The following is a 20,534-nucleotide window of genomic DNA, read 5'->3' on the forward strand; positions in this document are numbered from 1 at the left end:
TGAGTGCTTGTACACGTAAATCTTAGACACTTCCTCCGAATCCAGCATACCATTCTGCACAACAGCACAATAACTAATCAAGCAAGGATTTCAGTTGTTTTTTTAATGTTTCATTTTTAACTATTAATTAGTGTATCAGCGCTTGCAGTTACTGTTGTTTGGGTGACTGTTGCCAATAAAAGAACATCAAGCAAATGTCTTTTTCTTGGGAGCATGGTAGTGCCAGCTAACCTTAGCGGGTCCGATCGCCAGTTGCTTATCCGTCAGCAGCGGAAAGCGAATTAGGAACACAGCATCCGCCAGCACTTTCCGAAGATTCGCAGCGGAGGGAGGCAGGTGCTTCTGAGTGCAGGCAGCTATCGCCCATCTACGACATTAACGCTTAATTGGTATACTCACGTGGGGCACACAACTGCAAAAAATTTCAAAACAGTGACAGCTTACTTTTCTACGGCGGTGTAAATGACATTCTCCTCAGCCGACAGTGTATCACGCTGCAGAATCATCTCCAGCGTCTTCATTCCGATCTCCGTGAACCCATCCGACTGGAACACAGTCATGCTGAACTCGTCCACGACATCCAGGCACTTCTCCACAATCTGCTCACAATCGGGAGTCCAGCGGAGCGCCTACAAAAAGCCGCGATGCCCCTATTAAGAGCGATAATGCAGACTCACGTTGATGCAGACTTACGTTTTCCAGGAGCATAAGGCAGTTGTGGGGCTTCACCTGCTCGAAAACGAAACCCATGCAGCGGTCCGCCAACCATGGCAAATCGTACTTGTCAGCGCAGTACAGGGTGTGTATGACGTTCTCAGGCTTCAGATTCTCCACGGAATCAGTGTAAATGTAGCTGAAAGGGAGCAAAAACCTATAGCTGCGAAAGGATTTCGCGAAATGGTTGCCTAATGCACAAACTGTTGCAAGCACAAGCCGTCTTCAGTCCCACAGCCTACTTTTCAAGTATCCAGTCAGGTAAGTATTGAGTCGTTATGGCAAGCAAGCAGAACGACAGAGGGCTCCTTTAACGTTGCATAACTAACGTTGAATACCTGAGCATGATAGCAAACGCTTCGGGAAGGATTTCAGGAACTGGAATGATGGTTGCGTCGCGTTTCGCCAAGCTCCCGTGAAACATGGTGTAGAACACATCGCTGCTGATGCTCAGAGCGAACCTGCAATGTTTACATCATCATGTTAGGAGTCAATACAATAATACATGCATATGCATTCGTCGTATGTCAAAGCAGCACACACTTATGGGCTGGAAACATCTTCAGGTCGCCATGTTCGCGACCCACGGCAAATTCAATATCGCTGAGCTCTCCGTTAGCCAAGACGGCCTTCATCCGACTGGCGATGTGAGGAACCGTGCCTCGATGTTCAGCACTGATGAACGATGGTTGGGACATGATCCAGCTCCAACTGCGCTACTGCACAATCCAACTTGGACGAGAGAGACTCTGTAGATAGTTCGATACTATACGAGATCAGCACTTAAAGTAATGATACTGAAGATACTCGTACTGTACGAGTCGTACAGTAGTGTCTAGTGTAGTAATTACTGCCAACAGAAGGCGAGTCAAAGTGTTAAATTATCTTGTGAAATCTCTTTTCGGACTTCTCAGTGTCAAAAGAAACGCAAAACGAAAGGAATAAATTGCAAGGCATAAACAAAAAAGTCAAAACCAGAAAATAAAGATCGGAAGGAACTGACAAGTTGACAGCTGTTGTGGAGTTTTAGGACTGGTTTCGGCTGACAGCCAGCCAGCGTAACGAAGCTACCGAGTTACACGTAACAGCACACCACGAGTTTACCTCTGATTCTTTGAACAGCTGATTCCGGCGGAAGCTGACCTGGCTTCCATTGGCGGCTCACCATCAAAATCGTTCCCGTAGAGGCGTATTATGCGTATACATATTGATATCTCCGATTCTCCACTTGCCATTTTGCCAAAAACACAGCATTCTATACTGTTTGTTAAGTGTTAGCAACTACTCTGTAGACCATCTTTAATCATAATTCCTGAATAAAACTACGCCATAAGGGGCTGTTAGTAACTGTCAAGCGTCTCAAAATGACAGGTATACCGGAAATTTCTCCATGCAATTGGGATTTAACGGGTAAAAGTATACGAACATCAACATAATGTGGTGTTTGTTGGCAAACAGTTGCATAGGTATGAATATGCTCCAAAATGTTGCTCACAAGGTTGTGCGGTTGCATATACCGGTAACTACTGGGTACAGCTTCACTAGAACAGAAGGCGCAGTTGCTGGAAATGTAATGTCTCCTTCCAAGATATGCTGTTTGAAAAATAATGCCACCCAAAAATTTCGCCACTTCCCCGGAACAGGACCCCGTCCGCAGCAACCTTCGACCTATTTGCGTCCCACAGCCACAAATTCGATAATTATGGTATTCGGCAACTCGCACATAACCGCTCGCACTCCCACACTCGCAGAACCACTAACCAGCTAACTTATCAGAACGCCAGCTCAGATGTGGCACATAAGTATCTATATACCGCTTCTTCTTAACAGCATTAACACCGTACAAAACAGATCGACGATAAGCGGCAGCTTCTGTCCAGCTTCATTAGGAACATTACGATACAGACATCAGTATTCAATAACTATGCAAAGGGCAAAAAGATCCAGGCTGAACATATCCAAGCTTATAAAGAAAAACAAGCGTCAGTGTCAGTCCTGTAAACTACCTATTCTTATGTGGCCTCACTGGCCTGCTCATAAAATATCCCTGGTGACTATGGTTTCCCGTCGCTCTAATCTTCGTATCATTCATTCTTCAAAGTGTTCCTTTTAACTAACGCTTCGGTGAGTTTCCAAAAACTGACGTGCTTGTTGGCAATCCTCAGCTGCATAAAATTCACCTGATGTTCTCGACCGGCGACGTTCACCATATGCAATCCAGCGCGCTGTTGAAACTTGACAGTACGTGGCGTCCTTATATTCGCCATCAATGCAGACATCCATGGGAAGACCCCGTTCCAAAATATCGACAGCGCGAACGGTTTGTATTGGCACAGCCAACGGCGATCGCGGTGGTTTTAACTTCAGGGCAGGCGGGGCATAGCGATCCAGTACATTCTCACCGGAAACCCTGGCAGGATGCCAATAGCCGTTCGTGTATGCAGCAAATATCTTTTCCTTGGGCTTGTACGACTTGCGCGTAAAATGATATACATTCCTGGTTCCGACGTCATAGGCCAAATATTTCCGAGGTCCGTGGGAAACTTCAGCCCTTCTTTGGTGCCAGCATGCTTGTACACATAAATCTTGCACACTTCGTCGGGATATAACAAACCACTCTGGAATCGAAAAAGAAATGTTCGACCACGCAACTATCGATTATCGACAGTTTTCCAGCTCACCGTCACAGGTCCCTTAGCCAGTTGCTCATCAGTCAGAAGTGGAAAACGAACAAGGAACCGGGCGTTTCCTAGCGCGTTCCGGTGATTAGCGACGGAAGGAGGCTTGTTTTGGCGGGTAGAAGTTGCCATCGCCCACCTACAACAAATGGTAATATTACCAGAATACAAAAGCGCTGTCCATTTATTGAATTCCTCTTTCAAGTGTGCAACTACATTAGCTGCCAAAATAGTGCTCACGTACTGTTCCACTGCTGTGTAGATAACATTCTCCTCCGCCGACAGTGTGTCTCGTCGCAAAACCATCTCCAGTGTCTTCAATCCGATCTCCCGGAAATGATCCGACTGGAGCACAGCCAAACTGAACTCGTCCACAATATCCAGGCACTTCTCCACAATCTGGTCATGATCCGGGGTCCAGCGTAATGCCTGCACAGAAACGATATGCTTTTGCTAAACATCAGAAGACTGATTGGAAATGACCTTTCACAGTAACCTAAACGTTTGCTTACTGGGTTAATATGAGCGTATTAAATATTAATTTTTTTGACACAGACCCACATTTTCCAAAAATACCAGGCAGTTATAGGGCTGCATTTGCTCAAGGACGAAGGTAATGCAGCGGTCCGCCAGCCATGGCAGATCATACTTGTCAGCGCAGTACAACGTCTGGACAACGTTCTCTGGCTTCAGATTATCCACGGAGTCGGTGTAGATGTAGCTGGAAGCAGAGGAAAAAAACATACTACTCTGTTTTTCTACAACTCTGTAGTAGTTAGCTGTAAGCTGAATTCAAGTCTTTAAAAAAGTTGAACACAATACTGGCTTGCTGCTCAAACCTGAGCATGTTGAGAAAGGCTTCGGGATGGATTTCAGGAACTGGAATGATGGTTACGTCGCGCTTAGCTAAGCTCCCGTGAACAGGGTGTGGAACACATCGCTGCTGATGCTTAGAGCGAACCTGCATCGTTCAAATCGTCAAGCCACGATCGGACGCTCGTTAGTACAAACTAGTTTAGGTTAGGTTGGATAGAATCATAGAAAAGAGCAGTGCGCACTTGTGGGCTGGAATCATCTTCACTTCGCCATACTCGCGTCCCACGGCAAATTCGATGTCGCTCAGCTCTCCGTTAGCCAAAACTGCTTTCATTCGGCCGGTGATGTGCGGAAGCGTGCCTCGACGTTTTGCGCTGACAGACATGGTTTAACTCGCCACCGCACAAATCGTCAAAATAATGTAAAAATAATCCAAACTACAGCCAAAAGATTCTAAACGACGAAAGCGAAATTATGTAAAAGTGCTAGGCCTTAGACTTTCCGATCACAGGAATCAACGCTGACAAGAAGACCAGGGAATATTGCCGATTGAAAGTCCCAATTTGGAACTGATTTCGGGCTTTTTTCGTGTCGAATAATTTTAAAATGCAAGTGCAGTAGAACTAGTGTAAAACTATAGTCCGTTCTTACTGTGATCATTACAGCTAAGAACGGACTACAACAAACAATAGAGAGCGCAGCCCACACGCAATTAACTGGGCAGCTGTTAACCAATCAAAACGTCCAGGAACTTTGCAGACAGACACTACTCTAGTCTGGGAAATCTGGGATTTCTGGCTTCGTGCGAGGTATCCTCGCCGAGGATTCCGATTTTCGTAAAGAACGACGAAATGAAATTCTAATTCTGCAGTCGATCCGGCGACCTTCGGTATTGATAGGCGACCTTCGGTATAGTCCCGTATAGATATGCCGCCGCCGCTGAATGACTATCAGTGTTTGCCCGTATACATATATATTATTTTTCCATTACTGTTTATTTTATTCATGTCAGTTCGGCGACAAAAAGCTATGCGTTTCTATAAAACTAATAAAAGTTAAACTATGCGCTGATTACACAGGCGCGAGCAGAAATATGCAGCCTAATTAACCAGAACATTCCGTCTAAATTAGCCAATGGTGCAGTGCAGTTCCGGCCGCGTTCCCATGCTGGATTTCGATGCCGATCTCGCTATGTTTCGCTTGTTTCCTGTCGTACCTTCTTCCCGAGCTCGGTGACAACGCGAGAAGCGTCCGGTCCGAATGGTTGGAGCGCTTCGACTATTCGGACAATAGCATATTCTGAATGTATCCCATAATACAGATCTCCGTGACCTTTGTCTGCCGCTTAAAGTTTACACTATCTACAACTTACTAGTAAAAATGCAATGGTACTGACGTGTACTGGCGTCCCTTAGTACACATCGGTACTACTTTACTACTTCTACCCCTACAACTAAGGCTTAGGCTTTACTACATCTTCTACGCGAGTCCTGACCCCGAGTCTCTACTTCGACTTCTCAGAAATCCCCAGCAGAGAACTTTGACCGCGACTTGCCATTTCGACGTGACCGCGCTTCGATGACGTAGCTCAACCTGTTGTTCTAGTGTATTAGTTGACCTGATGTTCTCATTAGTCCACGTGTAGTTGTGCAGCGGTGTGATTAGTCCACGTGTCCTCAGATGTCTCTTATTGGCTAGAGTTTATATCCCTATTGTTCTCAGACCCGTACCTGCGTGTACGAAGAGCCAGCACCTGCGGTGCCCAGGGCTATATAAGGCGCTCGTCGCCCATAGAAATGTCAAGAGTTGTAATCCCAACAAAAGTATAGTCTTGTTACTCGATCTGATTAACTTCAGGCTTTTGCTCTGGTCTTCTCTTTCCAAGTGAGGCTGTTCAAACTGACCTCTGGGTGACCTTTCACCTATTGTCAGGGGTCATTCCTCTACTTCGTCGACGTGCATTATCATCTTCGGATAGTCTCGTGACGTAACAGGCTACCCACTTGATCCCACTTGTTTGCCTTGACCTTTCGGTCCCTTCGATCTTCATGCCCTGTAGTGCCAGGTTGATGGATTTGTCATACTCATACGCTTCAGCTACCATCTAGCGTCGGACAGGTAACGTATGACTTCACGCATCCCTTGTGTTTCCTTTCGTGTCTTCTCTTTCAGCAGGCTTTCGAGTTCCGGATCCTCTTCTTCATCCTTGCATATCATCTCATACTTGTACATCAACATCCTTGAACTTTCGCTCCATGAAATACATAAGAAGTTGAGATTAAGAGTCGCTCTATTCCCCGACTGGTCGTGGTTTGGGAAGTGCATATTTCCACCGCACAACCGCCTTATTTTATTCAACTATATTGCACGACATGGCGCCCACCGTGGTTCAAACTTTCCCGATGGAGCAGAAAGTTTAATTTAATTTGATAGTACAATTAAATTGATGGTGCAGGATGGTTGGTGGTCAACTCGAGAGAGCCCACATTTAAGAAAGTCCGTTAGGAGCCACTAGTGTGGTGCAGGAGGTCTGCGTTCCAGTACTGACCTAGGGTAACCGAGTCCCCCGGTTTGATTGATGTATAGATTGATTCGCACTTAGCGACATATATTTTGGGTGACAATACGGACTGAGAACAGTATAGGCACTTGAAAACTGTTCGTGTATGCGGCACTTTACGTGTCTATGATTGAAAAAGCACCGTAAGACCATTCGAGGTCAAAATTTCCTTTCAATTTATTTTCTTTTCTGAACCGGGCAAGCCAGAAAGACTACGTGAATTTGAACGGCAGAACCAGCAGGATTAGCTGATCGGAAATTGTAAGTCAAACGTGCGAATATTCGCAACCTATTTTAGCCGTTCTTTGATACTGAACCTTCGTAAAAATGTTGAATTTTTGTAAATATGGCGTATCCGAGTTAGCGGAGTAGCCATCGTACTACGATTTTTGAAAATTTTCGGTAATCAACAGAGCAGATATAGCTGTCTCTTGTTGTGAAACGCAGTGTCACTGTTAACTGGAAATCAGTCACAGTGTTGTAACTAGCGGTTAAATACGATTCGCAGTTGAAACCTTAAAGGTCAGCTGTAAATACGAGTTGCTCACTTACGCTTGAGTGCGTGTTGTAGCAACGAGATTCGTACGAGTTGGTTACGCATGCTTGAGTGTTTGCTGTAACAACGAGACTTTCGGACGTGTTGTTTCGGTACCGCGGAAGTTGGTATTGAGTCAGCGTCGTCCTAACGAAACGGTGTCGTCAGGAGTCACAGCTTTGAGTAGCGTACGTGCATTTCTGTCAAGAGCCGTGGGTCATACGAGTTGGTTGATTCGTCAATCAACGGGAACAGTGTAACTTTCACTTTCTGAATCCAGTTGTAATTGGTAAGGTTAGTCGCGGTTGCATTGCAAACAAAATGTCAGAATTAGCAGATTTAACTGTGAAACGAGATGGCTTTTGGCCATTAAGAAAAGTTGAATCAGATAGATTGCAGTCGAAAGCTGTTGAAAGCGGGTTTGATACTCGTTTTCAGTTTCCGAAGAAAGTTCCCCTTGGCTTAATGTATAGGGCAGTAGGGTTAGAACCTCCGGAGAAAAAAAGCGCGTATTGCAGTCAACAATGGGTTGACTGGGAAGACAAAAATTCAACGTTGGTAAGAGCTCCGAGTTACTATAGCACTTGGTTCTCGCACGAACGGTCTATCCCGTCAGCTTATTTGAATATGTCAGAAGCAGAGTTTAAAGCAGCAAAAGAATGGGCGACCTTGAATGTCACTGCGTACGAGGCAGAAGTTCAGCAAAGAAAGGAGTCAGGTACTGGTAAGAAATCTCGGGATACCATAGTTATGTCAGATGGGCAGCTAAATGCCTCGGTAATTATTGAGAATTCTGGGAATGCGGTAAGCGAGTCGTTGTTGGACTTGGAAGATAGTTCGGCTTCGAGTGCACAGAAAAATGGCATGACTCTGTCCAGTATGCAGTTGATTTCAAGCCAGTCAGTTGGTACGGTTAATCCTGGGAAACAGGTAACTCCGTCAGTGGTAAATCCAGATCAAGTGGTGGATCCGAGGAGATCGGTGATGTCGCAACTGGTAATTCCACACTCAGTAGGGCAGTCAGTAAATGTGCAGAATACAGAAGTAGTTGGAAATGCAGTTGAAAATTTGAATTCGGTAGCGGTAGGGAACTTCGTGACTCCGTCCAATATGGCGAGAGAACGTAGTGCAGCGGCTCAAGTGAGCGATGAACGCGTGTTTACTATGAGTAATGATCAGAATAATAATACGGTTGGCGGTAATATTACGATGAGAGAAGGAACTCCTTTTTCTGGAAATTCAGATGATGAAAATAATACGGCGTTTAATTGTGAAAAGTCATTATTGGATGAAGATATTCCTTTCGATGAAAATGTGAATAATCTTTTGCATCCTCTTCAGTCAGATTTGCGGCATTTCATTTTTGAAAATGATTTTGATCCTTTAAATCAGGAATTTGCGCAAGAAGTAAGTGAGGTGGACGCTAAGTTGAAAGCTTCAAAATCGGAGCAAGAGGCTTTAGCAGTCACTCGTGACTCATTGGGTACTATGATTCGGTGTACGAAAAATTATGTTGCATTGTGTCTTAGGCAATTGCAAAATAGCGATGAGATTAATCGGTTGAATGAAATTTTGTCTAAAGACGATAAATTGAAAAATAAATTACACGGTGATATTTCGGCTCTAAGGCAGCAGTTATTGGCAGTGCAGGCAAGTAATGCAGAACATGAGAAAAATGTTCGTGCACTTTCGAGTAAGTGTCAGGTGAATGAAAAACGTATTCGCGATCTTGAGGAGGAAGATTCTCAGTCGTCGAAATTAATTTTGGAAAATCAGGAGCTTAGTGCTCAGTTGCGGTCAGTAAATGAACAGTTGCAGAAAATCAAGGCAGAAGCGTCGAAATCGCTTGGTTCGAGTAATTTGCAGGCCTTAGCTGTTTTCAAAGAAAATGAGAAGAAATTGCTTTTGGAAATTGAGCAGTTAAAAGTTAATTGTAAATTGGAATGTAATGCGAAAATTGTGGCGGAAAAAGATTTGAAATCAGCTTTGAGTAGGGAACGCAAGCTTAATGCAACGCTTGAAGAGAAAGAGAAATTAATTCATTCAGTTGGTGTCAGAATTGACGGTAAAGATTCCGAAATTCTTGATTTAATCCAGCGTATGGAAAAATTGCGAGTTGAAGCAGAAGAATTGAAAGGTAATCAGATTTCGCATGAAAGGGAATGGAATTTTGAACCTGAGGTTCGTGTAGGTACGGGTAATTTGGCTTTTAATCAGCCACCGGCTTACAGTAATATTGCGCAGATGTCAGGTCAGTCTCAAGGTTTTATACCGAGCGGTACTCTGAATAATCATGGTAGCGGAAGCAGTCAGTTTTACGCGGGTAATTCAGTCGGTAGCGGCAGCAATCAAGTTTGCGGGGGTGAAAATTCTCTCCGAGTTCCCTCAGTTTCGCGTAATGACAGTGGTCAGTTAAACGAACCGAGATCAGATCAGCCTCGTTCGGCAGCGTCTCGTGTTAGGCATCAGTCGCAAGATAGGCGGCATACGCAGGCGGTTAACGTAGGGCATGTTCCCTTGATTAATATTGAAATACCGGTAAATAACGGTATCGATGATGACGGTAATGTCGACAAGGAAGACGTGAATGCAGCGCCGGTCGGTGGTTTTGCTGCACAGCAGAATGCGAATCCAGATTGGCTTGGTGTGATCAAAATTATGGCGGAAGCGATGAAGAATGCAAACTCCAGCAAGCCGAGTAATGTGATGAAATTACAACCGTACGAAGGTAAGCGGAAGTCAGGTTCGATTGAACATTGGCTCACGCAAGTTGATCAGTGTCGATTGTCGAACGGATGGAGTGACAATGATACGTGCAGGCAAGTTGTTGGTGCATTGAAAGGTAACGCAGTATTATGGTTCCAAGGTTTACTTCGCGATAAACCAAATCGCGATTGGGAGAACTTTTATAAGAAAGAAATTCTTGAACATTTTAATATTGCGACGTCTCCAGCAGATATACGTAGGGAAATGACGGCAAGAATCTTTCGAGACGAAGATACAGTCGATAACTACGCGGATAGTTTTATTAAGTGGTTTAACGATTTGGAATTAGGCGATATCGAGAAAACTAGCATTTTGCTTGAAGGATTGAAAAGTAATAAGCCAGATTGGTATAGGCATTTATTTATCATGAATATTACTGATCCGTATGAATTGATTAAGCACATGAGAGAGTTGGAAAAACTTCAGAATATTCTCGGTGGTGAGAAAAAGTCTCCTGAAACTCAGCGTGTAAGTGCAGGCGGTAACAATGGTTTCAGCGGATTTAGCAGCACTTTCAGAGGTGGCCGTGGTAACTATGGAAGTCGCGGTAATTATTCAGCGAGAGGTAATTCCTTCCGTGGTCAGTATTCAGGGCGTGGAAATTATTCACGTCAGTATGGTAATTTCGGTAATAATAATGGCGGTAACTGGAGTGGTCAGCCTGTTCAGATGGTTCCACCAGTTTATCAGAATCCGGTAGTTTTGCAGCAGCCTGTGTTGTCTTCTGTACAGCAACCAGTGTATGCTCCAGTTCAGATGTCGAATCCAGTGCAGATGTCAGATCAGCAGTCTTTTGTCAGATAGCGCAACAGCCAGGTAGTATGGCGATGGCTCCGGTAAATAGCGGTCAGCCAGTTCAAAATTTTCAGCCTTTGCAGAATAATCAGAATATGATGAATTCACAGAATTTTCAGAATCAGGGTAATTTTAGGCAAATGGCGCCTATGAATAATTTTCGCGGACAGAATAATCTTAGACCGAGATTTCAGAACGGTAATAATTTTAATCGCGGCGGTTTGAATGGAAATAATGGTAATGGAAATTTTCGTCCTCGGTTTAACGGTAATAATAATTTCGGTAACGGTGGTAGTAATTTCGGAAATAACGGCGGAAATTTTTCGAATGATATTCGAAATGATCAGCAGCAGAATAATGGTCAGTTTAATGAGAGTCAAATTCAGAGAGACAAGTGGAGATTGTCGAATGGTAGGGAAATCTGCTATAAGTGTCATGATCTACATGCAGCGTCAGCCTGTCAGCGACCCTTAGCGTTTCCTCGTCTGATTGAGCCTACCCTAGAAATGTTGCGACGTTATGGTGCGCAGGTAAATGTGATTGAATTCGAGTATATATGGCAGAAGAAACCAGCGCAGTGTAACACTACAGAAGTTATTGACATGTCGAAGTATCCAGCGTCAGAATTGGTAATTCATAAGCCGACGTTAGACGCGCAGGCGTGGTACTGTACGATTGACGTGAATTACAAACAGGTTAAGGTCATGATCGATACAGGTTCGAGTATTTCGATAATTCCCTTTCGGTTAGCGAAGAAGTTAGATTTGCATATTTTTCAATGTCCGAGTCATGTTAAGGGTATGTTGGTAAATACGGCATATAACGGTCAGCATGCGGTTGAACCTCTGTCGACCTTGATCACTATTCATGAATTTGATACGGCATTTGAGCATACGTGTTTAGTAAGCACAAATTGCGATCGTGATCATATTATTTTGGGAATGGACTTTTTCGTCACGAAGCCTTTTATTTTGGACTTCAGTTCTATGACTTGGCGTATGATTCGTCAGAATTCGTTAGCCAAACTACATGAGAATGCGTTAAGGAAGACTTGCGATATGGATGAGATTGTCAGAGAGCATAATTTCGTAGAGTTAGCTCCAGTGCATACGTATTATGGTAAGTCGATTCCGGCTTTAATGCAGGCGAACATGTTGGGTTTTGCTCCGTATGCGGAATTTCTTCCGTATAAGACAGCGCATAATGTGTACATCGGTGCACCAGTCGATATTTGTCAGATGGAAATGGATTATGCGGTGAGAAAATGGCCGAGAGTGTCAGATTCGATCTGTTATGCAGACGTAGATAATTCGGAATCTCAGTTGAGTAATAATCAGCAAGCAGGTGGCGGTAAGCAAGTTTGCGAGGGTGTATCTCAATCCACCGCCCAGCAGAGAGAAGTTACGGATAATTCGGCAGTAAATCGTAGTGTAAGGGATGCAGAATTAGCAGATGTTCGTAAGCGATATGATAAATTACTTGGTCATAATGATGAACCGGTAAGCGTGAGTAATCCGAATTTTCGCGGACAAAATAACGGCAGAATTTTTGAGGAAGAAGTTTTCAGTATTACGAATTCAGGTGAACAGCAAGTTTGCGGGGGTGTGTCTCAGCAAGTTTGCGGGGTAATTCTTTCTCAGCCGATAGCAGTACTAAGCAAGTTTGCGGGGGTGAAAATAAGCGTGAAAACGTACGCGGTAATGTTGAGAACGTGCATAGTTATGCGGCCCCACCCGCCCAAACCCTTCAGAATAATTCACAGAATAAGAGTATTGTGCAGCGACGTACTTTTCCTGATTCGAATATGGTTAAACGTAATCAGCATTTGATGGAGAGAGGAATTAATCAGCCAGCAGTTAATGGCGATAAAGCGGTTAATAATGGTAAATCTTTGACGATTGCGGGTAAGAAATTGAACGTAGTTCCGGTTGAACAGAATAACGGTAAGAGAGTGCCTGTTAAAAGTGCACAGTATAAAGTTGATTCGGATTGGAAACGTTGGATGATACCGAGACTTGATCCGGAAACGCGTGAGATGAAACCGAGTCTTGCGGATTTCAATAAGGTTACTTTTTGGCGAGCACAGCAGAGAGCGCAGGGTGACGCTAGGTGTTGGTATCATTTGTACTTAAATCCTCATAAGGCAGATACGAATTTCATTAAGGAGGAGATTAATTGGTTTACGATTTACGATGGAGTTTTGTGTCATAAGAATGAGGCGCGAGGCGCTAAACCACGTATTTTTGTACCGTATCATTGGCGTGTTAAACTAATTTTGGCAGTACATGCGGCAGTTAAGCATGAGAAAATTTTGAAAGATAATACGACTTATCGTCTTTTGGTTGAAAAATTTTATTGGCCGAACATGCTAGTTGAAATTGATCATGTCGAGTCTAATTGCAAGTTCTGTTATCCTGAGCATCGGGATACACGTCCTCCGAGACATCCAGATCCGGCAAGTAATGAGTACTTGCAGTCAGATATGTCGAAAGATGAAGTTGCGACTTGGGTTGATCCGAAATACACGAATAAGTTCGCGGTATTGCAAGGAGAAACTGGAGATTTTGTAAATGGAAAATTTGTACCGGCTGAAGGCAATTACGATGTTGACCTTGGTAAGGCACCTGTCTCAGCGGAAGACCAGCGTGCTATGGCGAGAGCTATTTCTCGAGTGGATTTTGACGGTCCTATTCAGGTAAATAGACCAGGAGTAATACGAGATCCGTTACCGAGTAGTTTTACGGATACGATCCAGCGGAATAGAGTAGATGCGGCGTATAAGAAGTGCGATAAGCCGACGAAGACTAAGAAAAAGGGTAAGAAAGTGACATTTTCAGGAATAGCACCGGCAGATGATGATGAGTGGTCAGTTCCACCTGTTCAGTCGAATGTTAAGCAAAACGTTAGACAGTCCAATGTTGAGAAGAGAAATCTTCGGAATGGGTCTGTTCCTCGGAATGAGTCTGCTTTTCGGAATGAGCCTATCTTTGAGTTGAACAAAACGGTACCTGCGGTGAGCGGTGAAACGGCACGTCTTGTGAATGAAGCGGCAACGAAGCAGAATAAACCGGCAGTTAATTTTTGTGCTATGGAAGTTTTTCCTCAATTCGCAGTTGATATTAAACCTCGGTCCAAAGGTGTGATCCGTGCTCGCATAAATAAGTCTGAATCTGAAATTGCTGAACTGGTGAGAAATGGTTTGGTTGAGCAAAATTTTGAGTATGAAGGTAAACGGTTTGGCAATTTGCTTCTGTTTGACGGTGTGATTGATGTTAATGAAAATGGGTGTTTGCGTATTGCTGTGATGAATCTGTCGGATAAAACGGTGCAAATTGGCAGTAATCTATTTCTGGGTGAATTAGATCCTATTGACAAAATTTATGCGGTTGGTTCGGATAAATTCAACAATAACTTTCATGATGCAGTTTGTACTATTGCCAAAAATTGCGAGTGTTGGGCGAAAAAACTCGTTAATAGGAAAGTAGGTGTCGATAATATTGACCGAGATACGGAGGAAATGGTCAGTAAACTCGAGTCTAAGCACTTAGTCTCCGATTCCACTTTTGGAACTCCTGCGGTGATTGTGCAGAGGAGTAACGGGTCAGTAAGTTTAACTGACGATTGGCGGAAATTATCGCATAGGATAAAAGACTTACCTAAGCGAGAGTGTCAGGTAGCCACTATGGAAACAAAGAAGGCCGTTAGTACTGAAGCAGTAAAGGTTAGTAGTGGACCGCCAATTCAGAACGGTAGGCAGGAAATCGATATTAGTATTGAAGGCATGTTCGAGAGTGTGCCCGAATCAGAACTAAATATAGTAGTCCTGGGAAGACAAAAGGTCGAAGAAACTGTGCCGATCCCGGCAGTACAGGCGATTAAGGAAGTTGTTTCAGTACCGGTAATTCAGATTCAGAAATCAGTAGAAATTAATACGGCAACTATGAAGCGTTTAGCAGATTTTAGTAAATTAGGGTTAGTACCTCAGTATCCGATTGAAATTCAGCCGAGAAATAGGGGAGTTATACGTGCTCGTATTAATAAATTCGGAAGTGAATTAGCAGAATTAATTAAGGGCGGATTATTGGAACAAAATTTCGAATATGAAGGTAAAAATTGCGGTCTATTATTGTTTTGTGACGGTATTGTTAAGTTTGATGAAAATGGTTATTGCGGTATAATTGTTGTGAATAATTCGGACGAATCAGTAGATTTATCTGAAAATTTTTATTTGGGAAATGTTGTCCCGGTTGAAGAAATTTATTCAGAAGGCGAAAACTATTATGAAGATGATTTTCACGATGTTGTTTGTAAAAAGTTACAGGCATGTGAGTGTAACGCAGTTAATATTTTTAATGAAAGAAATGGTGCTAATAGTATCTGCATTAAAACTTCGAATGCTTTTTGTAACAATGGAAAGTCAGTCTGTATTGTTAAAGATAGTAAGGGAATACATAAAGTAGCGGACGACATCCATCTAGCCGTTTCCTTTTGCGCTGACGGCATCCACATAGCCGTTGCAGTGGTCACATTCACTGCAGTACCATTCTGCAGTGGTGACCTTTCCCTTTTATCCGGTGGTTTAGGGTCGGGTCGATCAGTAGGCTCACCGGTGCCTACTGATCTTGCCCGTTTCCCTGAACCGGCGCACCACCTTGTTGTACGCCCTGGACATTTCCCTGTTGTTGTCCGTTACCATTTGCCGGGTTAGGATTCTGTCCGTTTCCCATGTTCTGGCCGCCACCATTATTTTGTCCGCCACCCTGTTGGTAGTTTCCTTGGCCACCTCCGTTTCCGCCGCCTTGGTTATTGCCGTAGTTCCCGCGGCCATAGCCTCTGCCTCTTCCTCTGAAGCCGCCGCGGCCGTAGCCACCACGGCCGTAGCCGCCATTCTGGCCACCGCCATTTCCATTTCCGTAGTTCCCATTTCCGTTCCCTTGGTGGTTTTGGAAGTTTGCTTTGTGCTGGTACCATTGGGCGATAAGGTCATATCCGTTATTCACCGCTAGGCGCCAACCACCAAGTCCGCGCAGTCGTTGCCATTCGTTAAAGGCGAACAGGTTCGGGTTCTGGTCCGGTGGTGTGTTGGCGAATTTGCATCCCTGGGTCTGGTGGTTGCCGTACATACAATACTGGCACATTTGCACTCCGTTTGCCACCCATCCATCAATCAACTGGAACTTGAATTCCGTCCGTGACCCTTGATTCTGCTGAAAGTTATTCTGATTTCCTCTGTTTGGCTGGAAGTTGCCTTGACCTTGACCTTGATTCTGATTCTGGAAGTTCCCTCGACCTCCGTTCCAATTTCCATTTCTGTAACCATTTCCACCGAAATTTCCATTGCCCACTCCCTGTTGTGGTAACCCTACATTCATAGGGGCCACATTCTGTGGTACCTGTGGGGCCGCATTCTGAGGTGCTGGCCTCGCTTGAGCGGCCACCTGTACCGCCGCCGCTTGTATTGCTGCAACCATTGCATCGGCAAGCGTGACCTCCTTTATGACTTCTTGAGCCGGGTTTGTCCTGCGGTATTCCGGTGGCTGCTGAACTGGCGCCACTGCCATCCTCTGTTGTGGCATATCTTCAACTTGGCCGGTACGAATTGTCACATAGTCTTGATTGCGTTGACCTTTAGGCGCTTTATACTTTTCTTCTCCTGCTGACCAATGTCTGAAGAAATCTTTAATTTCGGTCGGTGTTCTGCACTGTTGCGTACGCAGTGCCTTATAAAGGTCACTGTCCACTCTGCATCCTTCAATCAGGAAACCGACTGCTTGTTTTTCAGTGATAATCCGCTTCGCCTTGTATTTCATGATCGCTTGATAAAACTGATCAAGCGATTCTTTTCCAAGGTCGAATTTCCTTGCCATGGCTTCTCGTAGGCCGAGGACTTCTTCGTCACGGTCACCGTATTCATCTTTGAACTTGTTCATCCATTCTGTTACAGTGTATTCAGTTTCTTCTTGGAGTGCAATTTCTCTCTCTCCTTCAAACCAGATTTTTGCCGGTCCTTTCACCGCGCTGGCTATCTCAATTAGGATCTGGTCATCGGTAAGGTGATACGTTCGCTGGGTATCCCTAACCAATTGGGTCCACCCATTCACGGCATCGCGACTTCCATCAAAGGTCACCAGAGTCGTTTTGCGTCCCATCGATTTGAGCGCATTTGCCAATTGCTCCGATGCTGATTGTCCTCTCTGGTCATCTTCCTCTTCGCTACCGTCGTCGTCGTTTTGGTTTCGTTTCACCTTTTCATAACGAGACTTTCGTGGGCGTTCTTGCCGGCTAGACGGTCTATCTCTATGTCTTTCATCAATGAACACGTTTGTTTCGATATGTGGGGGAAACTGTGAAGGGTCACCTCGACTCATATGCGGGTAGCTTTCTGAAGGTGGCTCTTTGTCATCTTTGACCTTTTCACCGTCCCTTTCATTTTTGACGCTTCCTTTGCCGGTACCGGTTCGTAGCGGCATGTCAAAGTGGAAACTTTTACTCGTGCCCGTTTCATGCGCCTTGCTGTAACTGGGCGGCGGTGATTCCACTGTTGTTGTCCTGACTCCATATTGCAGCAGCTGTTCATCTTTGTGTTTGTTCGACATGTTGAGCGCCTTATTTTCATCTTCAAGGCGTCTGATCTTCAACTGGAATTCCTCCTTCTCGGTTTTTAGGCTCTGGTTCTCCTCGTTGACCTTTAGCATATGCTGATGCAGCTGGAAAGTCTTCTCCTGAACGACCTTTTCAGTGTCATTCTCCACCCTTTTAATGTGTTCCGCCAGTCGGGTCACATCCCTTTCCAACGTCGTGTATTCCTCAGCTGCTGTTTTCAGCTGATTCTTGGTTGCAATCAACTCATCATCTTTCGCCAGTGCTGTAGTGGTCATCTCGAGCAGTTCAGTATTCAGCTTTGTGACTTCTTGGCTCTTTTGGGCGACTTGTTGTTGCCATTCTTTGTCCTTCAGCTCTAATGCTGTGACCATCGTATCCAGTCGCCTTGCTTCCTTTTGCCACTTAAGCCCTTCCTTTGTGACCTTTTGAATATCTGCAGTGACCTTTTCATTTTCGTCGTTGACCTTTTTAATCTCTTCTTTCAACTTTTGTCCTTCTATTGCAGTGAGGTCTCTCGCATCGCGCATCGCTTTGGTTATCTCGTTGCGTAGCCTTTCGGCTTCGTCAGCACGTTCCTGATGACCTTTCGACTCATTTTCCAGGGTGCTGATGGCTTCGTCTCGTAGCTTCAGGTCATTTCTGAGTTTGAATGTCTCTGTAGCCAGCGTTGTCAATCGTTGTGTGACTCCCGCGAGGTTGGCCGCGTACTCGTCCCGCTTTGCCTCCGCTTCGGTGACCTTTTGGCGTAATTGGTCACATTCGTTCTTCAATTCAGCTAAGTGCCGTGACCTTTCCGCCGACTCTTCCGACATACTCTCGTTAAGGTCACTGACTGCAGGATGACCTTCCATTTCTCTGTCATCTACCATTTTCAGATATTCCTCAGCGAGTTCTTTTTGACGCTCGTATTTGATTTTCCATTCATCCGCTGTGCTTTCCAAATAAGCCTGTTGTTGCTCCAATTCGTAAATACGAGCGTTAAGAGACCCCGTCTGGTTATGGTATTCCTGTCTCCTTTTCATCACCAGACCTTCCTTAACTTCAAGTTCCTCTTCCAACTCCTTCACGCGTCTTTTCAGAGTTGACGTGGGACTGTTCGGTGACGGTGGTCGTACATTGATGACCTTTCCTGTTTGTGTCCGTTCGATAAGGTGCTCTGGTATCTCTTTGAAAGGTGTCATCCCTTCAGCACGGTCAGCTTGTCTCATCGCAGATTCGAAGGACATATGCATCGTCGCTTCATCATCCGCGAAGTATGACTCGTTCGATTCGTCTGAGACCATTGGAGTTGCCCAAAGGTCATCGCCTGCGGTCTTATCGTTCAGTGAAAGGTCATCCAGACCCAGTTCAGCGAGTTCTTCTTCGGTGACCTTTGTCTTATCAACTTCCATTTGAGTCAGGTTCACGTTTTTATCCTGCTCATTGGTGGTAGCATCCGACTGTGATGCTCCAACTGGTTCCGCTCTTCTTTTTGTGGGCTTATCCTCCCCGGTGACCTTTATCTGGTTCATCGGATGACTTCCCGCCGCAGACGCGGGAGTATGCTTCTGGTCGTCACTCGAACTTTCCTGGTTGGCGACCGCCTCGAGCGCCTTCTGATAAGTGCTATCAGAGCCTCGCGAATCCTTCTTCTCGAATGCTTTAGGCGCTCGAGTGTTCCGCTCATGTCCGACTGGACGTGAGTACGTGTGAAAATCCCTTTCGTATGGGTTTGGTGCACCTTGCCGTGAGCTGCGGGAGCTTTTGCTTCCCTGACTGCTGTTAGATGTCGGTTCTTCTTTGTCTTTATCCATGTTGATCGGATAACTTGGACGCTCCTGCCAATTGTTCTCACAAACACGTTATTGTATGGTTTATTCAATTGTCCTAAAGGTCACTTTCGTTCTGTGAAATTTTCTAAGTCCTTAGTAAAGGTCACTTTTCGATTGAAAAATTTCGACTAAGTCCCGTTTAAAGGTCACTTTTTCGATAAAAAGTTCGAGAGATTTGCCCTAAAAGCTCACTTTCGGACAAAACTTCGAAACCGCTTTTACAGTTCAGAGCACGTTAGCGAATAAGATCCTACAGCTGCTGGTATCGCTGTACTACTAATCAACTCAATTTCGACTTCGTTAAAGGTCACTGTTGGTTGCTTTCAGATCATAAAGGTCACTTTAATAGGTCAATTTGGTCAATTCCAACTTTTTAGTAAAGGTCACTTTCCGAATCTCAAAGGTCAACTTCTGGTCGTAAAGGTCACTTTCATACTCGTCTTAACTCACAAGGTCACTTCCCAACACGATTTAAGTTAAAAGGTCACTTTCCCGCTCAATTCAATCAAAGGTCACTTTTCCTTTGTTTCAACTCAAAAGGTCACTTCTCAACTCGATTTAAGCTAAAAGGTCACTTTCTAGCTCAATTCACTCAAAGGTCACTTTTCCTTTGTTTCAACTCAAAAGGTCACTTCTCAACTCGATTTAAGTTAAAAGGTCACCTTCCCGCTCAATTATCTCATCTCAAATCAAATTTCCCATTACGACTCGAGTTCAACGGAAAATCCCCATTCGGGTTGTTTACTTCGTTCTGATTGGTCCGCTAGCTCAGAATATTCAGCTCAAATTTCGGCCAATCACAGCTCAGATAACTAACCAATCACGTCAGTCCACTTAAATTTTATATTAGCCTGACGTCACGGTCAACGGCCAGACATACGCGCCGTGTGCAAAACTCCGCCTACATCTACGCTCAGCTCAGTACGGACCAATGAAAATTGCCAATTTTACTAACTAGCCAATCCCGTAATTAATAACGGTTTTCTACCTGTTAACCGTCCGTCCGTTCCGCGTTCCACGGGGAATCGATCCAGATGATCCAGATTCTTCTTCCACTATCCGTTCCCGCGTCGCCGCTGTTCCGTAGCGTGCCTCGCGCTATTGGTAGGCTACTGTGCCGGCTGTGCCGTAGCAACAGTAGTTATACGCTCTACACCAGTTTGGTGGAGTCTGATCTGTCTTTTTCCCGTGCGCCCGTTTCGGCGTTTCGGCGCTTCTGCCCCACGGCTTAGGATTCGCTGAATCCTTGCCGAGTA

The 20,534-nt window shown here is 44.7% G+C and overlaps 1 protein-coding gene across 1 annotated transcript; it reads right to left on the reverse strand.

The window, feature by feature from the left end:
• Positions 1 to 3,077: 3,077 nt before the first annotated feature.
• On the reverse strand, positions 3,078 to 19,260 carry LOC129595294 (uncharacterized). The gene is made up of 6 exons (XM_055492250.1): positions 15,833 to 19,260; positions 3,954 to 4,113; positions 3,637 to 3,821; positions 3,396 to 3,531; positions 3,185 to 3,332; positions 3,078 to 3,124 (listed from the first exon to the last, which is right to left on the reverse strand). Exons 1-6 carry the CDS (start codon positions 19,258 to 19,260, stop codon positions 3,078 to 3,080), a joined length of 4,104 nt encoding a protein of 1,367 aa, XP_055348225.1.
• Between the last annotated feature and the right edge of the window lie 1,274 nt (positions 19,261 to 20,534).

Source organism: Paramacrobiotus metropolitanus, unplaced genomic scaffold (assembly GCF_019649055.1).
Source record: "Paramacrobiotus metropolitanus isolate TYO unplaced genomic scaffold, Prichtersi_v1.0 Parri_scaffold0000076, whole genome shotgun sequence".
Classification (NCBI taxonomy): domain Eukaryota; kingdom Metazoa; phylum Tardigrada; class Eutardigrada; order Parachela; family Macrobiotidae; genus Paramacrobiotus; species Paramacrobiotus metropolitanus.